The 24,759-nt window shown below is 45.5% G+C and overlaps 1 protein-coding gene across 2 annotated transcripts in view; it reads right to left on the bottom strand.

Moving 5' to 3' along the window:
* Positions 1 to 12,781: 12,781 nt before the first annotated feature.
* Positions 12,782 to 24,759, bottom strand: part of GTF2E2 (general transcription factor IIE subunit 2) — a 61,514-nt gene continuing 49,536 nt past the window's right edge. For both annotated transcript variants that reach the window (XM_073340328.1, XM_073340329.1), the window contains exons 7-8: positions 14,717 to 14,832; positions 12,782 to 13,647 (exon numbers count right to left, since the gene is read on the bottom strand). In XM_073340328.1, the coding sequence (XP_073196429.1) occupies positions 13,528 to 13,647; positions 14,717 to 14,832 (236 nt within the window). In that variant the 3' untranslated portion in view covers positions 12,782 to 13,527. The remainder of the gene's footprint in view (positions 13,648 to 14,716; positions 14,833 to 24,759) is intronic.

The raw sequence follows: 24,759 nt of genomic DNA, 5'->3' as shown, positions 1-24,759 counted from the left end.
CAGAAATGTGTCCATGATCAAGCCAGGGTTGTGATTCTGGAAGGAGGAGAACATTGGGCACTTTCTGTTGCTCTGGGGGGTGAACAGATCCATCCTTTGGAAGATGGAGTGTATGACATCCGGGCGGATGGACCACTCGTGATTGTGGAACGATCTGCTGAGGTGAGGTGGTCTGCTAATTCTTTCTGAACTCCTGGGAGATAGGACACCTCCAGGTGAATGGAGTGGGCTATGCAGGCTATCCCATAGGGCTTCTCAACATAGAGGAGAGGAATGGGCTCCACCCTGCTTGTTGTTGTAAAACATGGCAGTGGTGTTGTCCGTCATCACTGCCACACACTGGCCTTGCAGCCGGGCCCGAAAAGCTTGGCATGCTAGGTGTACTGCCCTGAGCTCCTTGATACTGATATGGAGGGAGAGCTCGTCTTGTGACCATAGGCCCTGTGTTTGGAGATCTCCCCAATGTGCACCCCAACCCGGAGCCGACGCGTCCACTACCAGGGACAAGGAGGGCTGTGGGCTGTGGAAGGGGACTCCTTCGTACGCCGTCCGAGGGTCAAGCCACCATTGGAGGGACTTGAGTATGTGCTCTGATACCGTGACCACTGAGTTTAGGCTGTTGCGGGTGATAGGCCGACGCGAGCTACGCCTGCAGGCATCTGAGCCTCAGCCTGGCATTCCGGACCACATAAGTGCAGGCTGCCATGTGGCTGAGGAGACTCAGACATCCCCTTGCAGTAGTGGTCGGGTACTGCCTGAGGCCTTAAGTAATATTTGACATGGCTTGGAATTTTGTCTCTGGCAGCAACGCTCTTGCCTGCACCGAGACGAGCACCACCCAGAAGAACTCTATTCTCTGGGTGGGAGACAAGATTGACTTGTTCACATTGAGGAGGAGGCCCAGTCTCTCAAAAGTGGATCTGACTAAATGGACCTGAGATTCCACCTGCGCAGCCAGTCGTCGAGGTAGGCGTATACCTGTACCTGCCTCCTCCGGAGGAAGGCCGCTACGACTGACTTGCACTTGGTGAACACTCGGGGGGGCCATTGATAGACCGAATGGGAGAACTGTAAACTTAATAGTGTTTGTGGTCATCCACAAACCAGAGGAATCGTCTGTGCGCAGGTCGAATGGCTATGGGGAAGTACACGTATTTCATGTCAAGGGCGGCGTACCAGTCTCCCGGATCCAGGGAAGGGATCATCGTGCTTAGGGAGACCAGGCGGAACTTCAACTTCACCATGAATTCGTTGAGTCCTCGCAGGACTAGAATGGGTCTGAGACCCACCTTTGCCTTGGGGATTAGGAAATAGCAGGAATAGAATCCCTTGCCCCTTAGCTCCTGAGAAACCTCCTCCACCGCTCCTATGGTGAGGAATGCCTGCACCTCCTGGATAAGGAGTTGCTCATGAGAAGGGTCCCTGAAGAGGGACGATGAAGTGAGGTGGGAGGGAGGGGAGGAGCAGAATTGGGGAGAATATCCCACTTCTACTGTATGAAGAACCCAGTGGTCCGATGTTATTTGGGACCAAGCACAGTAGAAGTGGGATAGACGATTCATGAAACAAGGGGAAGGATCCATTGTCATGGCAGGTGCGCCATGCTCAGGCGCACCTTCAAAAGGCCTGCTTTGAGCCCGACGGTGACTTGGTCAGGCCCTGGTCTGCCCGGGCAGGGGATGGGAAGGCTTGCGCCGGCCATTCCTGCCCCATGCCTATAAAAATCCTGCCTCGGCTGAGGAGGATATGGGCCCTGCTATTGTGAATGGGGCTTGAAATGTTTTTGTTGGGTTGCTGGAGTGTGTAATGCCGAACAATTTCCTAGTCGCCTGGGAGTCCTTTAAGCTGTGCGGCTTGGAGTCTGTTTGCTCCGAAAATAACCCTGCGCCTTCAAATGGTAGGTCCTGCAGGGTTTGCTGCACCTCCGGGGGCAACCCAGACGTCTGTAGCCATGAGCTCCTCCTCATGGCTACTCCTGAGGAAAGGGTGTGGGTGGCCAAGTCCCCCGAGTCCAACGAAGCCTGCAAAGAGGTTCACACCACTGCCTTCCCTTCATCAACAATAGCCAAGAACTCAGCTCTCGAATCTGGTGGCCTCAGCTCCTTAAACTTCAACATGCAGTCCCACAAGTTGAAGTTATATCTACTGAGGCTAGCTTGCTGGTTAGCTATCCTCAGCTGAAGGCCACCAATTGCGTAAACCTTCCTGATTTAGTTGAGGATTGGTCGTGCTTTGAGCAGGGGGTTGGACTAGATGACCTCCTGAGGTCCCTTCCAACCCTGATATTCTATGATACTATGATTCCTGCCGAAAAGGTCCATCCTTTTCGACTCTTTGGATTTAGGGGCCGGCCCCTGCTGCCTCTGTCTCTCTTTCTCAGTAACAGCCAACACTACAGAGAGCATGGCTGTGGGTGAGAGAACAGATACTCATATCCCTTACAGGGGACGAAGTACTTGTCCTCCACACCCCTGGCAGTAGTTGGGATTGAGGCAGGGGTCTGCCTCAGTCTTAATATTGCTCTGGATCATTTTTATTAGTGGTAGAGCTACCTGGAATGGTCCTTCTGGTGTGAGGATGTCAACCATGGGGTCCTCAGGCTCAACCACTTCCTCTGCCTGTAACCCCATGTTATAGGCAATCCTCCAGAGGAGGTCCTGGTAGGCCCTGTGGTCAATTTGAGGAGGGCCCGAGGTTGAAGCTCCTGCCACCGCCTCGTCCGGGGATGAAGATGAGGAAGCCAGAGGCAGTATGGGGTCCTCCTGGCCCTCCTGCTCCCTGACCTCCTCCTGGTCAGTGTCTGGAGCCTTTGTGGTGATCGTAGCTGAGGTCACAGTAGCCTGGCCTTGCAATGGGTCTTGCTTTGGAGGCGACCTGGGCTGCTGGTGAGGCTTGTGCCAAAGTTGCCTCAGATCACCAGGGCGTAGGCTGGTCCTTGGCTGGCTGGGGTGGTCGGAGCTCAGAGGCCACCAAATGGGAGCCCCTGAAAAGAAGCCATGGGCCTGAGAGGGTGACTGCCGCATCATGGTTGGTTGGCCTCTAGACGGCACCGGATGCGTATCTGAGGAGCTGGAGGCTTATCTGGAGGCTTATCTGAGGAGCTGTCATGGCAATTTAATCTCTGGTGGCTTCAAAAGCATCTGGGGTGGAGGATAGATCCAACTCCTCCACCTGGCAATGCCCATCTGTGGAGTCGCTGGGTGCCGGACTCAACGGTCCCCTGGGGGAAACCAAAGTCAACAATTGCAGCGCACACAAACCTGACGGGCATTGACATGAACAAACACTCAAAGAACAGCTGTTCAGTGGTATGCAGGAGGTGCTGGGAGGGAGGGGAAGGAGCAGGGATGGGGTGGAAAGAGGCAGGGAAGAGGAGGGGCAGGGGTGGAGTGGGGGTGGGAAGAGATGGGGCAGGGACGTAGCCACAGGGGGCCTGGGTGGGCCGTGGCCAACCCACTTAGCATCCAGGCGCACCCCTTAGTCCAGGCTCTGCTCTGGCCCAGTGCTTGCTCCGCTCCACTCACCTACCCAGTGCACGTACTGGGAATTGGGGTTGGGGCACAGACATTTGTCCCACTCTGCCTGCCTGGCACACCTGCCAGGGAGCAGGGTTGGGATGCGGGGACTTGCTCTGCTCCACCTACCTGGTGCTTCTGCCAGGGCCAGGCGTGTGGAGCAGGACAAGCCCCTGCGCCCCGACTGGAGCGCTGGGCAGGCGGGTGGAGCGGGGCAAGCCCCCGTGCTCCCACCCTGCTCCCCGGCAGGAGCACCGGGTGGGTGGAGCAGGTGGGGGTAAGGGAGCCCCCATTTTTCCTGGGCCCTGGGTTGGCCCAGTGGCTAATCCACCAGCGGGAGGAGGAAGAGTGGGCGGCCAGCGGCAGTAGGGGAGATCTTCAAAAAAGGTAGGCCAACCACCTGGGGGAGCCGGGCCCGGCATGGGGTGCTGGGACCTGGAAGGGAGCCGGGAGCCATGCACGCTGGAGAGCAGAGTCTCTGCCTGGAGCTGGGTGCATGCCTGGAGCCCCGAGGAGCCCCTGGCCAGAGGATCCATCCATTGCTCCCCGCAAGGCTGGCTGCAGGGGGTGAGGGGAGGTGGGCCTCCCATCCCCCCTGTAATTGCCTGCCCACCCAAAGTCAGAGCCCACCCAAATATCCCATGCTGGCTACGCCACTGGGGTGGGGACATGGGGGAAGGGGTGGAGTGTGGGTGGGGCCTGGGGCTAAGTGGGGGCCCTGGGGGCCCGTGAAAAATTTTAAATCTAAATGGGGGTTCTCGGCTTGCTAAAGTGTGAAAACCGCTGCATTATATAAATCCATGGTATGCCCACATCTTGAATAACGTGTGTCATTCTGGTTGGCCCATCTCAAAAAATGTCCATTAGAATGAGAAAAGGCGCAGAGAAGGGCAACCTCATCAAAACTGATGAGGGGGATGGAACCGCTTCCATACGAGGAGAGATTAAAAAGACGGGAACTGTTCAGTTTAAAAAAAAAGAGAAGCCTAAGGGGGGATTTGAGCTGGGTCTACAAAATCAGGACTGGGGTGGAGAACGTGAATAGGGAAATGTTATTAGCCCCTCACATGACACCTGAACTAAGGGGTGGCAGATGAAATTAGAACTATAACTGGGGTCAAAAAGATTAGATGAGTTCATGGAGGATAGATCCTTCAATGGCTATTCGCCAAGATGGTCAGGGATGCAAACCCATGCTCTGTGTCCCCCTAAACCCGAGTGCCAGAAGCTGGGACTGAATGACAGGGGATGGATCATTCAACAACTGCCCTATTCTGTTCATTCCCCCTGAACCATCTGGCACTGTCCACTATCCAGGATACCAGGCTAGAAGGACTATCGGTGTGACTCAGTATGGCCATTCTTATATTCTTGCAACACAATTCAATGGCTGAAAGAAAGCTAGACAAATTCAGACTGGAAATCAGGCATAATTTTTTAACGGCGAGAGTAATTAACCATTTGAACAATTTAGCAAGGGCTGTGGTGGATTCTCCATCACTGACAACTTTTCAATCAGGATTGGATGTTTTTCTGAACATTATCCTCTAGTTTGAGCAGAAATGAATTCAGTGAAGTTCTCTGGCCTGTTTTATACAGGAGGTCAGACTCCATGATCACAATGGTCCCTTCTGGCCTTAGAATCAAGTAATCTATTAACTATTTGCTGCCCTACAGAAAACATGCCTCATTTTAATACACACACATACACGTACAGCAGGTGTGCGCTCCTCCTTGGAGTAGTTTTACAAATGTACAAAACATTGTAAAATACAGAATGTCGCTGCAGTTGTACATGGTGGCATTTCTTTGCTAGAAAGAAGGCCTCAGGATGTCCAGTCGCTCAAGTGGGATAAGAGGGAGACTGTACCTCTGATCTAGTCCAACCTAACTTCAGCTAGACCAGAGTCTGCCCCGAAGACACGAGCCACACCGCAGCCTGGCACTGTCAACAGTCGCCTCCTACCAGCAAGAAAAAGAGAATCTATTCATTCGTCCTTTCCCAGTCTTCTATTTTGACTGATTAGGAGAAATGACGTTACAGCACGTGCGCCTTTGTAAGCGGCCAAGATGATTTTGATTTTACTATTGCCAACATGCCTATCATTTAAGAACAGAAACAAAGCTAGTTTTGTAACTTACAATGTGTCCTGCACACTTAGGTTAATAAACCAGAAAGGTTTTTTCCCTTTTTGTTCTTTTCCATTGCTTTTCATAAAGGAACGGACAATAAAAAGTCCAAAGAGATAAATGACTTGCAGCTTCTATGTGGTTCCAAATACTGCACGCTTGAACGGAATTGTGCAGTTGCACAAGTTTACAATTCATCACAGCTGAAAGACCAGACAATACAAAGCCAGACAACACCATAAAGACATAACATGTTACAGTGGGGTCATCAGTCAAAGTAGGAGAAGAGATACATGACTTGGCAGAGGAGGGAAGGAGAGGACCTGGGGTGGGGAGGGAAGGGATCCAAGGGGGAGAAGAGGAGGAAATGTTTGATAAAATGGAGGACTGCCATTCTTTGAGTCATCTCAATACTTTTATCCAAATGAATCTAGAAATGGGAGCCAAATTTCTTTGAATTCAAATAGTTACTGTCTATGGTGATAAGCCTATACTTGCTTTGCTTGCTAACTCAGACTGGTCCAAAAACCACTGTCCTATCCTGGACAGAAGCCCACCCTTCCATTTTTGTGAAATCCATGCATGCGCATGGTGACCATTGCAGCCCTCATGAGCCAACAACTTTGTGGCAGAGTTATCCCCAGATCAGCAGGTAAGTAGCCCAGGATGTAATTTTAGGCTGAGGTTTGACTACTGAAGCGGAGCATTATTTTAACTCGTGTCCACAACTGCCTGACTATTGGACAGGCCCATGGCATATGCATCAGGGTTCCTCTTCCTTTGTCACAGCGCCAACAAACATCAGAGGACAAGACCTTTATCTCTTGCAACCTCGGTGGTGTCCAATACATTTTGAATCAACTCTTTCGATGTATCCCACATAGCCTGAGATCCACAGAGGCGTTTGTAACATTATGTAATATTCTCTGCTGCTGGCGTACTTTCAAGGGCTGTGGTAATTCCCCTTCCCATGTTTTCACAAAGAACTCTATGCCAATGGACTTCCTCTTTTTGACAGTATACATAGTGGACATGGGCCTTGGGAGTTCATGAAGCATTTCCAAGATTCCTAGTAGCTCTGGGCCTCTGGCAGTTCTAGGGCATCCAAACTAAATTGATATGTTAACAAATATTTTCATTCTAAATACTGCCACTCCACTGAGGGTCTCAGGTCATATTGCTTTAGCATTAGCGAAAGGACAAATCAAGCCCCCTTGGTTTTTTTTCCCTCAAGGGCCATCATATTTTCTCCACATTCCCCCCTTTTGGCAGATGCAAAACTAATAAGTCTACTTCTCAAATAAGCCTTGAGCATATCCAAATAGCCTGTTAGAAGACATTGAGGGATCATTTGTCCACAGCAGTGGTTTTCAACCTGTGGTCCTGCGGACTCCTGGGGGGTCTGTGGACTATGTCTAAGGGTCCACTAAAGGTTGTTGTTACTACAGAGCAGTGGTTTTCAACCTGTGGTCCATGGACCTCTAGGGACCTCTGCAGACTACGTCTAAGATTTCCAAAGGGGTCCACACCTCTGTTCAGAATTGTTTAGGGGTCTGCAAATGAAAAAAGGTTGAAAACAACTGGTCTATAGGAACAGACCAATTTCTGTTTCAATAAATTTTTTAAATAGGAATCTATAAGAAGTGAAGGATTAAATCTCCATCTACATGGCTGTTTCAAACCCGGGTCTGCTGCTACTCAGAGTTATCAAAGCATGATCAGAGACAGTAATTATATCAGTGGAGGAACCAATTATAGAATTTACCAAAAACAAAAGGAGGACTTGTGGCACCTTAGAATAACCAATTTATTTGAGCATAAGCTTTCGTGAGCTACAGCTCACTTCATCGAATTTACCAAGTCTTTTGTGGTCAAGAAGAAAACTACACAAGAATAGGACCTATGTACCAGAGAAAAGTATAAATAGTCCCTACCCATTGGATGTATGCCACCACATATCATATATAGTCCCAAATCTTTAATGTGCAATTCTAGGGCCCTTCCATGTTTGGCTGGCTTATGACTGTGTGGGTGAGATTGGTCCACAAAAGGATCAAACACTTCATTAATATCCCCAGCAATAACCGTAGGGTTATGGATTCATATAATTTAGTAAAAAACCTATGAAAGGTTTCAGGATAATTGAGGTTAGGCCCAAACATATTAATGATGATTAGTGAAGATATGTTTGTGGTGACTTTAAGGATTAAAAAATGCCCTAATCTGAAATTGATGCAGAGACTATTACTGCCAGCACTTGATGAATAAGTACAGCTACCCTCTGGCGTTGGATGAGAAGCAGCCAGGCACCGCTTTTCCTACCCAGTCACATTCTAATTTAGCAGCCTCATAGACTCTAAAGTCAGAAGGGACCATCGTGATCATCTAGTCTGACCTCCTGCACATCACAAGCCACAGAACCTCACCCACCCACACCTGTGATAGACCCTTAACCTCTGGCTGAGTTACTGAAGTCCTCAAATCATGATTTAAAGACTTCAAGTTACAGAGAATCCACCATTTACACTAGTTTAAACCTGCAAGTGCCCCATGCTGCAGAGGAAGGCAAAAAATTCCCAGGGTCTCTGCCAATCTGACCTGGGGGTAAATTCCTTCCTGACCCCAAATACGGTGATCAGTTGGATCCTGAGCATGTGGCAAGACCCACCAACCAGACACCTGGGAAAGAATTCTCTATAGCACAGGCACTGAATTTTCAAAGTGTCGGGGGGTGCTCAACCCCCACTCCACCCCTTCCCACAAGGTCCCACCCCTGCCCGTTCCCACCCCCCCCACCTCTTCATACCCAGTTCTGTCCCCTACTCCAAAGCGCACGGCCCTGCATCCTCACTCCACCGACATCCCTCCCAGTCTCCTGCGCACCGTGAAACAACTGATTGTGTCAGGCGGGAGGCGAGGGGAGGGAGGGAGGGGAAGGCGCTGATCTGCAGGGCCCACCAGCCGGCAGGAGGTGCTGGGGTGGGGGGAGGGAGCTGATGGGGGGCTGCCAATGGGTGCTCAGCACGCACCATTTTTCCCCCATGGGTGCTCCAGTCCCGGACCACCCACAGAGTTGGCGCCTATTCTCTGGAGTAACTCAGAGCCCTCCCCATCTAGTGTCCCAACACCTGCCATTGGAGAGATTTGCGGCTAGAAGTTGCAGATCAGCTACATTCCATCATAGCCAGCGTCATATCATCCCCTCCATGCAATTACCAAGCTGTCTTGAAGCCACTGTTTTTTGCCCCTTGCAACCCTCATCAGTGAGTCTCCTGCAAAAACACATACATCTGCCTTTGCGCTCTTTAGTAACGAGTACACCTTTTTGGAGCGTGGAGTTTCTTTACGTTCCAGAAAATAAAATTGAGATTCAGGACCACTTGGCTGTTCTAAGGATGGTGACATGTGATCTTACGAAAGAGGGGATGATATGTCTGTCATTTGCTCTATTGCAGTGGTTCTCAACCAGACGTCTGGGGCCCCTGCGGGGGGGCTGCGAGCAGGTTTCAGGGGGCGGCTGGTGTCAGACTTGTTAGGGCACAGAGCAGAGCGCCGAAGCCCCACTGCATGGGACGGCAACCCAGGGCCCTGAGCCCCACCACTGGGGGCTGAGCAAGTTAGCTTTGTGCTGCCCCCTGTGGCGTGGGGCCTTGGGCAACTGCCCTCCTTGCTACATCCTAACATCGACCCTGGCTTTTATATGCAGAAAAAGTTGTCGCCCAGCTGGGCCGTGGTCATGGGCCAAAAATTCCAAAGGTCGTTGCAGGGGAAAATCATGACCCAGGCCAGGGCTCCACCAATACCCCCAATTTAAATTCTATTTTCTAACAGGTGTAAGTGGGGGAAATGGTCCTGTTATTGTGAGAAACTTTCCTGGCTTCTATACTGCCCCGGTGGAATTGGCTAGTGAAGGGATCTGCATCCTCGCTCCCACTCCCTTTACCCAGAGGCTGGCCTGACCTTGAGGCCTCCCCTTCCTCCCTCCCATGTGGCAGAGTCCTCATACCCCAAACAAAGCTGGGTCCAGGATTCCTGTGGGGCTCGACCCCCAACCTTGCCGTGGTCACTTAGGACAGGGGCAAGGGTGTCCCCACTGCGGGGTACTCTCTTCACACCGGACGCTTCCCTGACCCACTGATCATTACATACAGTTCAAAGCAAATACAGTTGATTAAACAGCAACTAATAAAGAAATAAGGAAGAGTGGAAAGCTTAGCAGAGAGACGTAACCCCGCTCTGGGACACAAGGCAAGTTCAGTCTGTTCGTCACACGTCCCAGCCCCGTCCAGGCCCCGGCTGTGCTGCAGGGTCAGACGCTCGCTCTGGTGGTGGCCACAGGTCTTCAGGCTCTAGGTGGCAGGACCCTTCCTCCCAGCATCACTCCCGCCCCGTCGGGGTCTGGCCTGCAAGGCCTCTTGGCTGGGGGCGTCTCCCTGCGTTGGCCCTGCTGCCCAGGGCCCCCCTCGCTCTCCTCAGCTGCTCCCTGCATGCAGCTCCAGCCTGCTCCAGCCTCAGCTCGGGCCCCTCTGCCTCCAGCGCGGCTCCCTGGGCAGCTCTGCTCCCAGCCCAGCTCGGGCTGCTGCTGCACTCTCCTTAGCTCAGCCCGCTTGGCTCACGGAGGACCGGGACCCTGGACTCCTGACTCCCTCATTGGCCTGCCCATCCTGTCAATCAGGCTGACCTGGAGCACTGGCCCCTCCCCATTGACCTTGGGGACTGTGCCTATAGCTGGGTGCACTGAACGAGACACAGGATGTTGGGATTATTTTCCCAGGGTGCCATGCCCCCCTCCCTTTCATTTATAACCAAACACTTAGTTTCCCTGCCCCATATTAACTGACAGGGGAGAAATCTAACTGCTCCCACGGATTGCACACTTCTGAGCCAAAGAACACAACAATCTAATTCAGCAAGTGGCTCTTCTAGTGAAATTTCATACTCTTTTTCCCATGTACTCATGGGCTGAGTTAACAGAAGGGTTTAGGATGGCGAAAGGGACTGAAGAAGTTGCAGAGGCGGATACAGGGGTGGATGGAGCAACAAGGGGAAAGAAATTGGGGGAATAGAGGAGGGAGAGTAAGGGAAATGATAGGATGAGGGGAGAGGAAGGGAGGGGAGGGGAGGAAAGGGACAAGGAGGGACAGGGTGAAAGGGAGTTAGTAGGAGGTGATAAGGAGGGTGGAAATCACTGGTACGTGTAGCTCGGCAACTTGCCCTGATCCTCTCCTGCATCACTCGGCTCCTGTGCAGCTTTTCACGTCTCTCGCACTTTCAGCACCTGGAATGTCACGTTGTCAGGCTCTGACGACCCCCAGCAGTGACACGTGGTGACAAAGCAGGGTCTCCCACTGGCACCAATTTTAAAAAGTAGAATTGGAGCCCTCAAGTTGCTAGAGTAACCACAGACATGAGAGGAACCTCTTATGCTGCCTGAGAGACTTGGAGCAGGTGGAAAAACTAAGCAGTCCTTGAAGACTGATGGAGCAGCAGACTTATAAAAAAGAAAAAGAAAGACTCTTACTACCATTTAGCAACTCCCTAAATTGGATAGAATTGATGTGCGCAATTCCATGTGTGCTGTGCAATGTTTAAAATGGCAACATGATTTTTAAAAGTGTTTTCAGTGGAAGCATAAATATTACATCACGCACTATAAATATATTTACATGTACACACAATCAAATAATTACTGGCAGCAGAATACTACTGTCATCAGGGTGGATAAAAATTAATGATTTTAAAACAACATAAACACACCCCAGATTTTATTTAAATCATATTTTTTAAATAAACCTATTTTAAATTAATTTTGAAGTTATGACATGTTAAAACCTAAACTACTTATATTAAAATAATTTAAAGTAAATACAAAACCTAATACTAAGCACTATATGTTTGCTGCCAAGTTTTAAAGAAAGTTAAACCACTGAACTGGTGGAAGTCACTGTCCAATTGGGAGTTGAAAAAGCAGAAAAGCTTGTTTTCATCTTCCAATATACAAATAAAAACTAGGTGTAAGAGGGTGAGATTTATTAGCTCTAAAATCTTGAAGGACCTAGTAACCAGGAACAATCAGTTCAGTTAACCAACTACAAATAATACTCCCTTTGTTTAATAAATCAGATAGTTTTAAATATAAAACATGCTTTGATAAATTTTGATAACTTTTTTCCTATGTATCCAGCACTTTTAAAAGCGGTATTATTTAATAAAAAATTGTAAAATGCTCTTTTGTGCATTTTAATTTAATTTGAATTTCATCCAAATAGAGTGTGACACAAATCACAAGTAAATAATTAATAATCAATTTAGTAAATAAGGGATGTATCACTCACTGAATGTATCATTTTTCTAAGCATCAAAAATGTAAAAATGGAGAATCTGAATAAATGTAAGTTAAGCAATTTAATTACTTTAATAAACGTGTAAAAGGAAGGCGGCCATGTACTCTATTACAGTGGAGAGGACAAACAATGTCAATGGCGTAGGATTTCTTGTGCAATGTGTATAGAACTTCTGGGTTAGCAAGAAGCAGCCTCACATTTGTGTAAAGGCTATGTTTAGTTACAAATAATATGTTTCACCAGTTACCAACCAACAAGAATCAACCTTTCTTTAGGAAAATAACTAAAAAATACAAATGCAAAACACAATTAAAACTGATGAGTTAAATTAAGGTTTACTGCTTGCTGATTTAGATCAGTGATTTAAGCTGTTTTGATTTCAATCAGTCCACCCTGTCTGTCATCCTCACTGTTTAACTTTGAGAAGAGTGACTACTATCCCCTAAGGTGCAGGGCATCTGCCACTCACTTGTGATTCCATAAAAAAACAGATTAGTGTTAATTGCCCTCCCATTCATTATAAGTTAGCCAAATTGTATATATCCCACTGGTAAGTTTCACAGGAGTAAACACATACATATAGAATCTTTTACATATTTACATTTGGGTGTTATTTTTTTTCCAAGACGAAAAATAAAAGGCATAGCCCAAAACAATGAAAACTGAACCAATACTTTGGATTTTTTAACTCAAAAACTCCTATTCTTCCACTTGTGAAGGAAAATGTGACTTCACAACAGATGCTGGTTATCCCTTAATTCAGTTGGTCTCTGAAGAAGAAATGTACCGACATCAGTTTTATAGGCTTTATTATTTTAAAAAAACCTGTCCTTTAGTAACACATTGTCATTTTATTTATTGTCTGATCCTTTTAACCCATATCACAGAATTGTGCAATGCATGTGCATCCACTACATGTCATCAGCAATATCCCAAGGGCAATTTCTGATTAGCACTGTGAGGTTGCAGCCACATTTCCAGCACGCAGCCTGGTAGGAATTCTGGTGGTGTATTTCCATGCCAAAGCCTCAGACAACATCAACTTTCATTAAAGCTCAATGCCAAAGCAAAGAAGAAATATACAAACTGTGAATGCGCTTGCCTCTTTAAACAAATGCTTCTGCAATGATGTTGTATGTTCTCTTGGAACAAATAAAATGAATATTGTATTCACTTCTACCTGCAAATCCACTCTAAAGCAATAGAAGAAAAATCCCCTTTAAATCATTGAGAAGCACAGTGAAGCATTTACCAGGAACTCTAGCTTTACATGCTCTGCATCTTTTACCCCCTAGTGGCAAGTGGCTGTCCATTTAGACCTCTTACGAAGTCACAGTTCTCGTTAGCTAATTAAATTAAAATAAAACTCTACATTTGGTAATTTGTACGTGCTCTTAAACAGAACTGTTTCATCTTGACAGTTGCAGGGATGGGGACACACCACATTACTATATACAGTCAGTCAGTCCTTAAGCAGACATTGAACTCCAGCGGCAAAGGGCCTGTGTAAAAAAGCATGTTTCTTCCAGAACCAAACTTCACTGCTTGCCAGGAACAACATCTGAGTAATCCTTCAGTACTCCAGCCAAATGGTCATTGTGAGTCTTAAACCGCCGTTTCTTCTGAGAAGCAGGTTTCTTCCTCCTCTGAATAGGAGCCTAAAAGGAGAAGGGAACAGTAATCACAAGGCTGCCACCCAGGTGTACAAGGATCTGACCTCCTTACAGAATTCAACATTATTCACTGAAGTCTGAAATGTTGTAGTAAAACAGTGCTCCGGTGGGGAGAGCAGCATATTATTTCTAGAAATAAGTGACGGTATTCTTGCTCTCAACTTTTACAAAATGTCACTTGTTTTAAATATTTTCAGTGAGTACTGGCTGTATGGAATATTCCGCTCTCTGTTTTGAGCACCATAGCAGAGTCAATGTGTCGATACAGAATATACTGTACACTGCACAGAAAATATTATATATGCTCTATACATCTACACAAGATATGGCCAGTGGCAACACTGATTATTCCCAATGAGTTTATATTTAACACCCCAAGGGACTGGTATGAACCTGTGGCAACAGCTATGTGTTGACAGGCACCAAAATATCTAGTGTGGAGATGAACAAGAACCAGGGACAAATTCTTTCTTCACTACCACATTAAAAATAATTCCACAGAAGGGTTGAGAGTCTGAGGTCTAAGATAGGACAACAGAGATGTAATACGCTACATATGAATTAATGTCAAAAGCCTATTTTAAGGTCAACAGGGCCTTTATGTAGAGGTCATAGCTATGTTTTGATCTCCACACAAAAACACTTGTATTCGATCCCCAGCCTTTGTGGTGGGGTTGGCTACATGCTTTGTATCAATACTTAAGTTGGCTAGCTGGGGGAAAAAACCTTCTTCCCACCATTTTAATTGATTTCACCACCCCACGACTGGATGGTACAGCTTAAGAAAAAGCAACTTGTAAATCTGAAGTGGCTTTTTACTGTTCCCACTCCTCCTTGATGCCTTGTGGATTACACCAACCTAAACATGAACTCGTAAAAGCTGTAGGAGGTCATAGTGCTATAGAAGAAATCTTTAGGTCCAATAGTGCAAGAGTGACACAGAGTAATTGTGCATATGCGCCATCCCATTTCACTGATTCTTTTCCATTGGAACTAATCTCGTGGGAGCTGAGGAAAAGACCCATTTGAAAGATCTGTGATTTATAACTCTTACTATTTTCTTTGGTCCAGCTTCCTGCATGGAAGAAATACCCTGTCGTTTCAGATACTCTTCTATTTTCTCCTCATCCATAGAATCCACAGGAATGCTCCTCCACAGCTTCTGAAATTCTAAAATGCCAAACAAAGCACTCAGTCCATAGTCTGGCGAATGATGCATAGGTAAAAAACCATCCCATTCAGGGACAATATGACTATACAAACATCAACTGCTCAACACTCCTCCACATCATTCTATGACAACACGGATACCAGAAGTCTGATTGCAAACCACAGTAGGAGTAGCATCACAGAACGAGCACTCAGTTAGCCACTCCGAAAATGCCAGCTGGATTTTTGAGAGAAAAGATGTTAAATTATAAAGGTCAGTTGAAACTGACTTCTGTGCTGACTACACCCCAGAGTCTGGCCAGTGAGGAGCACTCTGCAAGCAACACAACATTTTGATATTAACTCAGTGATTTTATCTTTTGCTTGGCACGTATGCAGCTCTTTAGATCTTCAATGTGCTTTACAAACCTCAGTTCAAAATATCCTGATCACCCATTAACTCCAGCCAGAGACAGCAACTTAATTTTCTGAGATTCGGCTGCCATTATCACAGGAGACTTGTCAGCCTCCTACTCTAATTGATTGAAGATTTGAGACATTTACTGCATCAATCTGCTGGATGATATTACCACTATCGTATAAACAATGCCATACAGTTAATGGATTTCTAAAGTCCTTCCTGTGTTAAAGAGAGAAAAGCTACCTAAGAACCCTGGAAGCAGGAAAAAAAGAACAGAGGAGCAAAGTCTTAATTGGAGCAGCTGTCATCCACACTGAAAACACTGCATCATTGTAAAGTTTCATAGATTCTCTGGAATGCCTTATCCACGAAGCGACTGGTACAATCCCACCTCCCTTCATTCCATGGGCATTAAGTTAGATATACCCTGTCAGCAGGTTTGGCTAACAAACCATAAATAAAACACAAAGCACACAATGCTGTGCAAAACTAGATTTTTTGACTTTCCAGATACAATTAATATACAGTTGTCAAAACAACTGCAGCTCATATGCCCTCAAGAAGTTATTTTATGCAGTGTGGTTTAAAACCTTGATGCTGGTAAACACCCAGTGACATTACCTGCTTCAGACACACTGGCTCCATTTGCACTTACTTTGTTTAACTCCAGAACACAGTTGCTTTGGGGAAAAAAGGCTTACAGCACTTTATAAATTCAGTTATGAAACATTAACGTTTCTGTTAAAAGACTACATCACACTCCTCACTATCAGTTTTCTTTCTTTCCCCCACCAGTAAAAAAGGAACTATTTTAAGCTTTCCACAAAACAAAGATAAGGAGTTTTAACAATACAAAATAACTGTGTTTCTGGTCACGTCACCCATGACGACTGGGCTTGTAGCATAATCAGATTAAATTTAAAGCAATCCTCCTTTCTGTCAGTGGGATGAAGAACCCCACCACAAATGGACTGGTTTATCTGGAAAAAGTCATTTCTGACACTGCCCTGAAAATCCACTGCAGTAAAATTTCTCTCATTTCTTCCATGTATTTTTTTCAAAGCAGCAATCACTGTCATATTGGAGGCTGAAGTTGATGACTGTACTTTTTACAGCCCTCACAAGTTGTACCTACGCACCTCCCAATTAATTAAAATGGAAATCCTCTCTCCCTTCTTTCCCAGACTGTAGGCAAGATCCAAGGTCACTTATTTTTTGCAAGAATGACTTCCATAGTCTAGGTCCATCTCCTGGAAAGGGTCCCGTCTCCTATGTCTATGAGCCTCTTCCACTGGTCAATGATGCTCCCACTACAGATCCCTCAGGGACCCCACTATTTACCCTTCTCCATTCTGAAAACTGACGCTTTACTCCTACCCTTTGTTTCCTATCTTTTAGCTGGTTATTGAGGACCTGAGAGGACCTTCCCTCTTATCCCCTGACTGCTTATTTTGCTTAAAAGCCTTTGTTGAGGGACCTTGTCAAAGGCTTTCTGAAAGTCCAAGTACACTATATCCACTGGATCACCCTTTTCTATATGTTTGTTGATTCCCCTCAAAGAATTTTAATAGATTGGTGAGGCAAGAGTTCTTTACAAAAGTCATGTTAACTCCCCCGCAACAAATCTTGTTCATCTATATGTCTGATAACTCTGTTGAAACTAATTAGTTTCAACTAATTTGCCTGGTGCTGAAGTTAGACTTAGCAACCTGTAATTGCCAGGATCGGCTCTGGAGCATTTTTAAACAATTGGTGTCACATTAGCTCTACACCAGTCATCTGGTACAGAAGCGGATTTAAGTGGTAGGTTACATACCACACTTAATAGTTCTGCAATTTCATATTTGAGTTCCTTCAGAACTCTTGGGTGAATACTATCTGGCCCTGACTTATTACTGCTTAATCTATCCATTTGTTCCAAAACCTCCTCTATTGACTTAGCAACCTGTGTGTGGGACAGTTCCTCAGAAGACATGATCTCCTGATCCCCATAACTTAACTAGTGAGGATCTGATGATGTCAGTTATAGGCATTCATTTCTGGAATTCAACCGAATTCTCAATACAAGCCTATTATGGGTGAGAATCCTAACTCTTTTAGGACATGAGGTAAGATGAGTCTCTGGATGTTTCCTATTGTCCGATTCCCATGACAACTGGTACCTTGGCTGTTTGGTACCACAACCTGGTCTCATTAGAAAAGTGGTGCTGAATGATATGAACAGGAAAGCAAAGTACTACTCTATAATTTGTGAGAAACAGTTTCCTAAAATCACTTATTTCTATCATGTCCACATTCTAGGGTGATAGGCAGTTTAGAAATGCATGTAATAAGTATATAGAATAAATCCCAGTTAAATACACTGAGAGCTTGGTTATGGTATGCTACATTGCTTTTCGAGGCTATTCAGTACATGGTTGCATATATGTGGATCAACTGCTTTTATCATTTATGTGATACATACTCTATAGCCAAAATGCTAAAACTTTTACATGAAAATGTAATATTATTTCTACAGTGCTTTATAATGAATACAAATCATTTGTCTCCTTATCAGAGCTCACGTTGCATAGACAAGAGTACAAGTACACAACCTACTAACAGTTGTGCTCAGTGATGGATTCTGGTGTATAAGGATGCCAGGGAGAGGATGAACAGTTAATCATATTGTACAATCTTTTCAAGAACAAAGTGAAAAATTAACACTGGAAAATAGACAACTTCTGATGTTCCAAAGATCAAAAGAAAAAGTTGGTACCTATGGTTCATTTCTAACCATGATAATTCATGTCTCTATTTTTTTATACCGTGGTTATAACTTCATACCCATCTTTTTAAAGCAGATGACCAAGAAGAATATTAACAATTAGAAGTCAACTGTAAAGCAAAAATTGACATTGCATGCAAACAGATAATGAATAAATGAATCCGCTTTTGCAGACTAGTTATGTAATATCCCGCAACTCCTTTTAAAACAACATTGCTTCATAAATCTAACTGCATACAGAGATATTGTTTGAACTGGATATTTGCATCAGGCTACTTATTTTCATGTTTGTTTGCAGGTGAACATTAGCACCAAAGCATCTCAGAATTACACCAGAACTATTTAGGACAGTCAGAGTTCACAAGCATGCATTTTACTGCAAACAGCAGACACCAATGGATTGGTTTAGTTCTGAACTTACATGAGTAAAGCAGAGAATGAGTACACAGCTATCATCCCTCTCTAGGCCCATATACGCTAACAATTTGGATTTAGGGTGTCACCAAGTGGATACAAGAAATATATTCACTGTCTAGTCAGGGAACAAGGAACCAATGCACCGCCAGAAATTACACTAAACACAACCAGACCTGAAAAAAACAAGCCATGCTGTTTTACTGGTATAGAACCATCTTGCTCCCCAATTTTGCAGCTGTAACAGCTAGCAACTGGAAACTGTGAGAGCAGAGCCAGGTCTGAGGTGTTCTTGTTCTTTTAAAATTCAGGTTAAATTGGGCAAAACCTGAATATTAGGTTTTTTAAAATCTGGAAAATTTTCAGAAGTTTTCAGTAGGAAAAACAAAAATGAAGGGCCCTACCAATCCCACATGTATTTGCATTTTGAAACGTAACAGCACTTCCAGCGTTGATAGAAATCTCTTCACAGATATTTAAGAAGACAATCCCTAAAAGTACTAAAATCAATACCACCTACACTACACTCAAACGTGAAAGGATGTTCTATAGGGGCAGCAATTTCTTAAATGTATTCAATTTCTTTAATAAGTGTATGACTATACTAGCTTTTCAGCGTTCGCCCAGTGCATTGAGACATGAGATCAAAGGAGAAGGGCTTTAACACCCTCCGCAAAAGTACAAATACTTAGCTTAGCTGCAGAGCCTGAAATTTGCCATTGCTTTTACAAACCTTTTTTTCTATATTTTAGAAAGAATTGATTAATTACTCAGGAAATTAAAAAGGAACACATGCAGTCTCAACCTTCTTTGGCTAATCACGTCCCCCCTTTTATGAAGGTCATTTAATAATACAAATTGCCCCAGGGTGGTACAGTGGAGAGGGTAATTTAGGTAAGACTTCTGCACCACCCAAAAATTGCAATAATTCACTAGTTTATCCAAACAATCAGGGAAAGTGATGTAGAAAAACTTGTTCAAAACATATTTGAAATCCTTCACTTCTACTGATGGTCTCTAAGAAGCCATTGAGAACACAATGTAGATTCAAAATTGTAGAACATCGTTTTGTACAACAGTGCATCCAGGAGTACTGAGTCCACATTCCAGGATAAACTATTCAACAATTAACTATTCAAAAAGTTAATCACCTGCTAGCTCAGGCTGAGTAAGCCAACATTTCAGGGTTTTTTTTGTGGTTTTTTTGTTTATAACACCAAGACTACTGACATACATAATTAGCTGAAATATGATGGTAAGCAGAGTGAAACCTGTCTTAAGCAACCATGTATGCAAACAATTTTTGTTGATCCCTTAACAGATTCTCTTAACACTGAGAAGAACCATAGTCAATACACTTGAGGATACTCTGGGGCAGTCTCTGGCCAAGAGATGGCCCCAAGAAGAAGCACTCTCTTCTACAGGTTTCACAATATCATAGCATGATTGGCTAATAAGCTCTACCCACTCCCAGCCATGCAGAGTGGAGGGCAGGACAGACATGCCATTTTTGTGTGAATGAAAATATGGGGTTATGCTGCCACCTGCAGATCAAAGTAAGAAATGCCACTTTGTACTACAACTTGACATAAAATCGTAATTTCAGTACTGGTCCATTTATCATACATTTTAAATGTCTAATTGTCAGACATCACAGGATCTCAACTAGTTTTAAACTATCTTCCCCCTACCAGTTAAACAACTTTTGTCAGGAAACACTGCCACCACCTATTGGGAGGGTCATGTGATCTAAAAAGGGGAATAAATTCAGCACTAGATAACTGATCTCAGTAAAAAGCATATTTTACAGAAAACTGCTCAGCCCGTACATTTAAAAAAATGGTGTCATATGCTGTACATCACTGTGAAGCGTGGCCATGCCTTTGCTCTAGGCTGAAGTACCGAACGTATGGAACTTCTCGGTGCTGGAAAGAAGTGTTCAAGGTATTTAGAGTGTAAGTAAAAGATTAGAAAGTTTTCATTTCAGAAGCATCATGGCCACACCCAGCACTGGTTTAACAGTATTTCCAACATGCCAGATGGAGAAAGGGAGAATTGTATCCATCCAGGAGAACTGTATCCATTCCAACCAATTCTCCTTGAAACCAAGCCTTGTTTCTCTCACTCCCTTAGGCAAGGAGCAACAGGCTCAGCTCAATACATGCATAGTTCTTTACACATGGATAGCATATAGGCCTGAGTGGGTGGAGGGAGTCACTCCCAAGTCTTTTCTCTAATTTCACTAATTCTAGCCCTCAAGCCCTCTACAGCCATGAGTACAGGAATGAGATTCATAGAGTTTAAGGCCAGAAGGGATCATTAGTAAGGCTACGATTTAGTCACAGAGGTCGCAAAAGTCACAGAATCCATGACTTCCAGTGACCTCTGTGACTTCAGCCTGCAGCAGCTGGGAGTACCCCACAGCTCCCGGTGGGGGCACCCCACAGTTCCAGGCCGTCACGGGTGGCAGGGGGACCCCCAGAGTTGCGGGCAGCAGGAGTACCCCGGGGTCCCCCGCAGCTCCCAACCATGGCTGGTGGGGGACCTTGGAGCTCTGACACCCAACCCGCAGTGAAGGCCCTCGGAGCTCCTAGCCATGCACACAGCTTTCCCACCTTCAGATCCCCATTTTGTCACAAATATTTTTAATTAAAGTCAAGGACAGGTCATGACTTCCATGAATTTTTCTTTATTGCCCTTGACCTATGACTTTTACTAAAAATATCCATGACAAAAGCTTAGCCTTAATCATTAGATCATCTAGTCTGACCACCTGTATAATACAGACCAGAGCAGAAAGTTTCACTGTTACTCCTGTACTGAGCCCAATAACTTGTGTTTGGCTAACGCATATCTTCTAGAAAGGCATTGAGTCTTGATTTCAAAAAAATCAAGAGATTCACCGGGGTGGCTTGTTCTAATGGTTAATCACTGTTAAAATTTGTGCCTTATGTCCAATTTGAATTTGTCCAGCTTTACTTTCTAGCTATTGGTTCTTGCTTTTTCTTTCTCTGCTAGATTAAGGAGCTCTTTAGTACCCGATATTTTGTCCCAGGGAAGGTCGCTTCACTGTAATTAAGTCAGCTCTCAAGCTTGATAAACCAAACAGACTGAGTTTTTCAAGTGTCTCACAGCGAGGCATTTTCTCCAGCCCTTGAATAATTTTTTCTCTCTTCTCAGCACCCTTGCCAACTTTTCAACATCCCTTTTAAATGCGTACACCAGAATTGTAAGCAGCATTGGTCTCATCAATGCCTTATACAGAGGTTAAATCAGCTCTCTTCTCCTACTCATGGCCCCTTCTACTTATACATCCAAGGATCGCATTAGCCCTTTTTGCCACAGCATGGCACTCTGAACTCAAGTTGAGTTGCTTGTCCATTATAATCATTTTCAGAGTCACTGCTTTCTAGGATACAGTCTCCTATCCTATAGGTAAGGCCTGAATTCCCTGATCCTAGATGTATAACTCAAACGAAATGCATTTTAATACAGCCAAATGCAGAATGGGCCCAGCTTACTAAGCCATCCAGATCACTCCATACTGACTGTCCTGCAGTGTTCCATCTGATTTTTCCCACCCATGTGTAGAATGAATTTTGTTATGTGCACCGATATGGATGTGGTGTGTGACACATCACCTCCGTATTGGTGTACATAACAAAATTCATATAGTGGGGTGGGGCTGAGGGGTTCGGAGTGTGGGAGGGGGCTCAGGGCTGGGGCAGAGGGTTGGAGTGCAGGGGTGTGTGTGAGGGCTCCAGCTAGGGGTGCAGGCTCTGGGATGGGGCCGGGGATGAGGGGCTCAGGGCTGGGGCAGAGAGTTTGGGTGAGGGAGGGGGGGTGAGAGCTCCAGCTGGGGGTGCGGTGAGGCACGAGGGGCTTAGGGCTGGGGCAGAGGGTTGGGGTGCAGGGTGGTGGTGGTTAGGGCTCCGGCTGGGGGTGTGGGCTCAGGGCTGGGGCAGAGGGTTTGGATGTGGGGGAAGCGTGAGGGGGGGTTTTGAAGGCTCCAGCTGGGGGTGCAGACTCTGGGGTGGGGCTGGAGATGACAGGTTTTGGGTGCAGTGGGGCTCCCTGGGGCTACAGCGAGGAGAGAGGACTCCCCCCCAACTCTCCCCCTGCAGCAGCACCTGGGCTGGGGGGTGAAGAGGTGCCTCTCCCCTGGCCGTGGCAGATCTGGGCTGGGCGAGGGGCGCCCGTCTCCCGGGCGCGGCAAGTTCGGGGCTGGGTCGGGAGAGGGGCGCCTGTCCCTCAGCCGCGGCAGGTTCGTGGCTGGGCTGGGCCGGGGCCAGGGCGTCTGTCCCCCAGCCGTAGCAGGTCCAGGGCTGGGCTGGGTCAGGGAGCTGTGGCAAGTCCGGGGCTTGAGGAGAGGCATCTCTGTCCGCTGCAGCCCTGAGCACCTCGGTGGCGCTTAACAGGTGGCTGCGTGGCCGCACAGCTTAGAGGGAACTTAGCTGGCCTGCGCTCCTCATTTTTTACCACTTTGTCAATCTCTGTGTCATCTACAAATTTTCTCAGCGGTGATTTTAGATTTGATGTTTATATATTTAATATTTTATATTATCATTGATGAAAACATTGAAGTGTCAGGAAACAGCCCGCACTAGAAACACCCAATTTGATAATGATTCCCCACTGACAACTGCTCTTTGAGATTTGCCAGCTAGCCAGTTGTTAATTCATTTAGTGTTACTCTATAAATAGTTTACATTATACAATACCAAATCAGTCCATGGTACTAAGTCCAAAGACTTACAAATCTCTGTCAACCAAACTTGTGATCTCATCAAAGAATTAAATCAGGTTTGTTTGACAACACTTATTTTCCATAGAACTGGCATTAATAATATTCCTATCCTTTAATTCTTTTATCAGTTGAATCATGTATCAGCTTTTCCATTATTTTGGCCAGGACTGATGTCAGGGTAACCAGCCTACAATTATCCAGGTCATCCTGCTTGCCCTTTTTGAATACTAGCACAACAGTATCACTCTTCTAGTTTTCTGGAATTTCCCTGGTATTCCAAGACTTATTAAAAATGAACATCAGTATGTTCGAGATGCCTCAGCCAACTTTCTCAGGACACTTGGGTGCAAAGTATCTGGGCAAAAAATATCGCTAGGGATTTCCTCAAGCCACACAACTAACGACTGGCAGACATAAGGCCTTGTCTTCATTTGGAAAACGTTGGGATAATTTTCCACCCTAGCTCACGCTAGTTCAGCTATAGAGGTCTTAGCAATGTCTGAGATCTTTTGACTAAGTTGAATGAATTCAAGTCAGCAGGGCCTGATCCTATTCATGCCACAGTGCTGAAGGAATTAGCTGAAGAAATCTCAGAGCTACTGGCAATACTGCCAACTTATGGATAACAGGATTGCTCCTGGAAGACTGGGGAAGGGCTAACATAGTGCCCATCTTTAAAAAGGGGGAAAAGAAGGAGCCGGAGAACTACAGACCAGTCAGCCTGATCTGGATACCTGAGAAGCTACTAAATCAATGTATAAAACATTCAATTTGTGAATACCTGGAGAACGAAGGGGTGATCACAAGCACCCAGCATGGATTTACTAAGAACAAATAATGCCAAACCAGCTTGATTTCCTTCTTTGACAAGGTAACTGGTTTGGTGGATGGTGAATGCAGTGGACATAATATATCTAGACTTTAAAAGGCTTTTGACACAGTCCCAAGTGATATTCTCATAAGTAAGCTGGAGAAAATGGTTGTTCTACTGAACCTGCATAAGGGGATACATAATTGGTTAAACAACTGCTAACAATGAGTAACTATTAATGGAATGATATCAGATTGGAAGTAGGTCTCAAGTGGAGTTCCACAATGATGTGTTCTGGGTCTGGTGTTATTTAATTTCTTTATTAATGATCTGAATGTAGGAAGGGAAAGCATACTGATCAAATCTGTGCATGACACAAAGCTAGTAGGGGTGGCAAACACTTTGAGAATACAGCCAAAATGCAAAGGGATCTGGATAAATTGGAGAACTGAGCTATAGATGATAACATGAAATTCAACAAAGACAAATATAAGGTGCTACACCTAGGGAAGAAAAACCAAATGCACAAATACAGATTGGGCATAACTGGCCTGGAAGCAGCACCGCTGAGCAGGATCTGGGAGTTGTGGTGGATCACAATCTCAACATGAGTCAACAATGTGATGCTGTTGCCCCCCCCAAAAAAAAACCACAAATACAATTTTGGGTTGCATCAACAGAAGTATAGTATGAAAGTCACGAAAGGCGATAGTACCATTCTACTCAGCACTGGTTAGGCTTCAGCTGGAGTACTATGTCCAATTTTGGTCACCAATGTATAGAAAGGA

Source organism: Lepidochelys kempii, chromosome 4 (assembly GCF_965140265.1).
Source record: "Lepidochelys kempii isolate rLepKem1 chromosome 4, rLepKem1.hap2, whole genome shotgun sequence".
In the NCBI taxonomy this organism is placed as follows: domain Eukaryota; kingdom Metazoa; phylum Chordata; order Testudines; family Cheloniidae; genus Lepidochelys; species Lepidochelys kempii.
The sequence above is the reverse complement of the archived record's forward strand: the minus strand, read 5'-3'. Positions and strand labels throughout refer to the sequence as shown.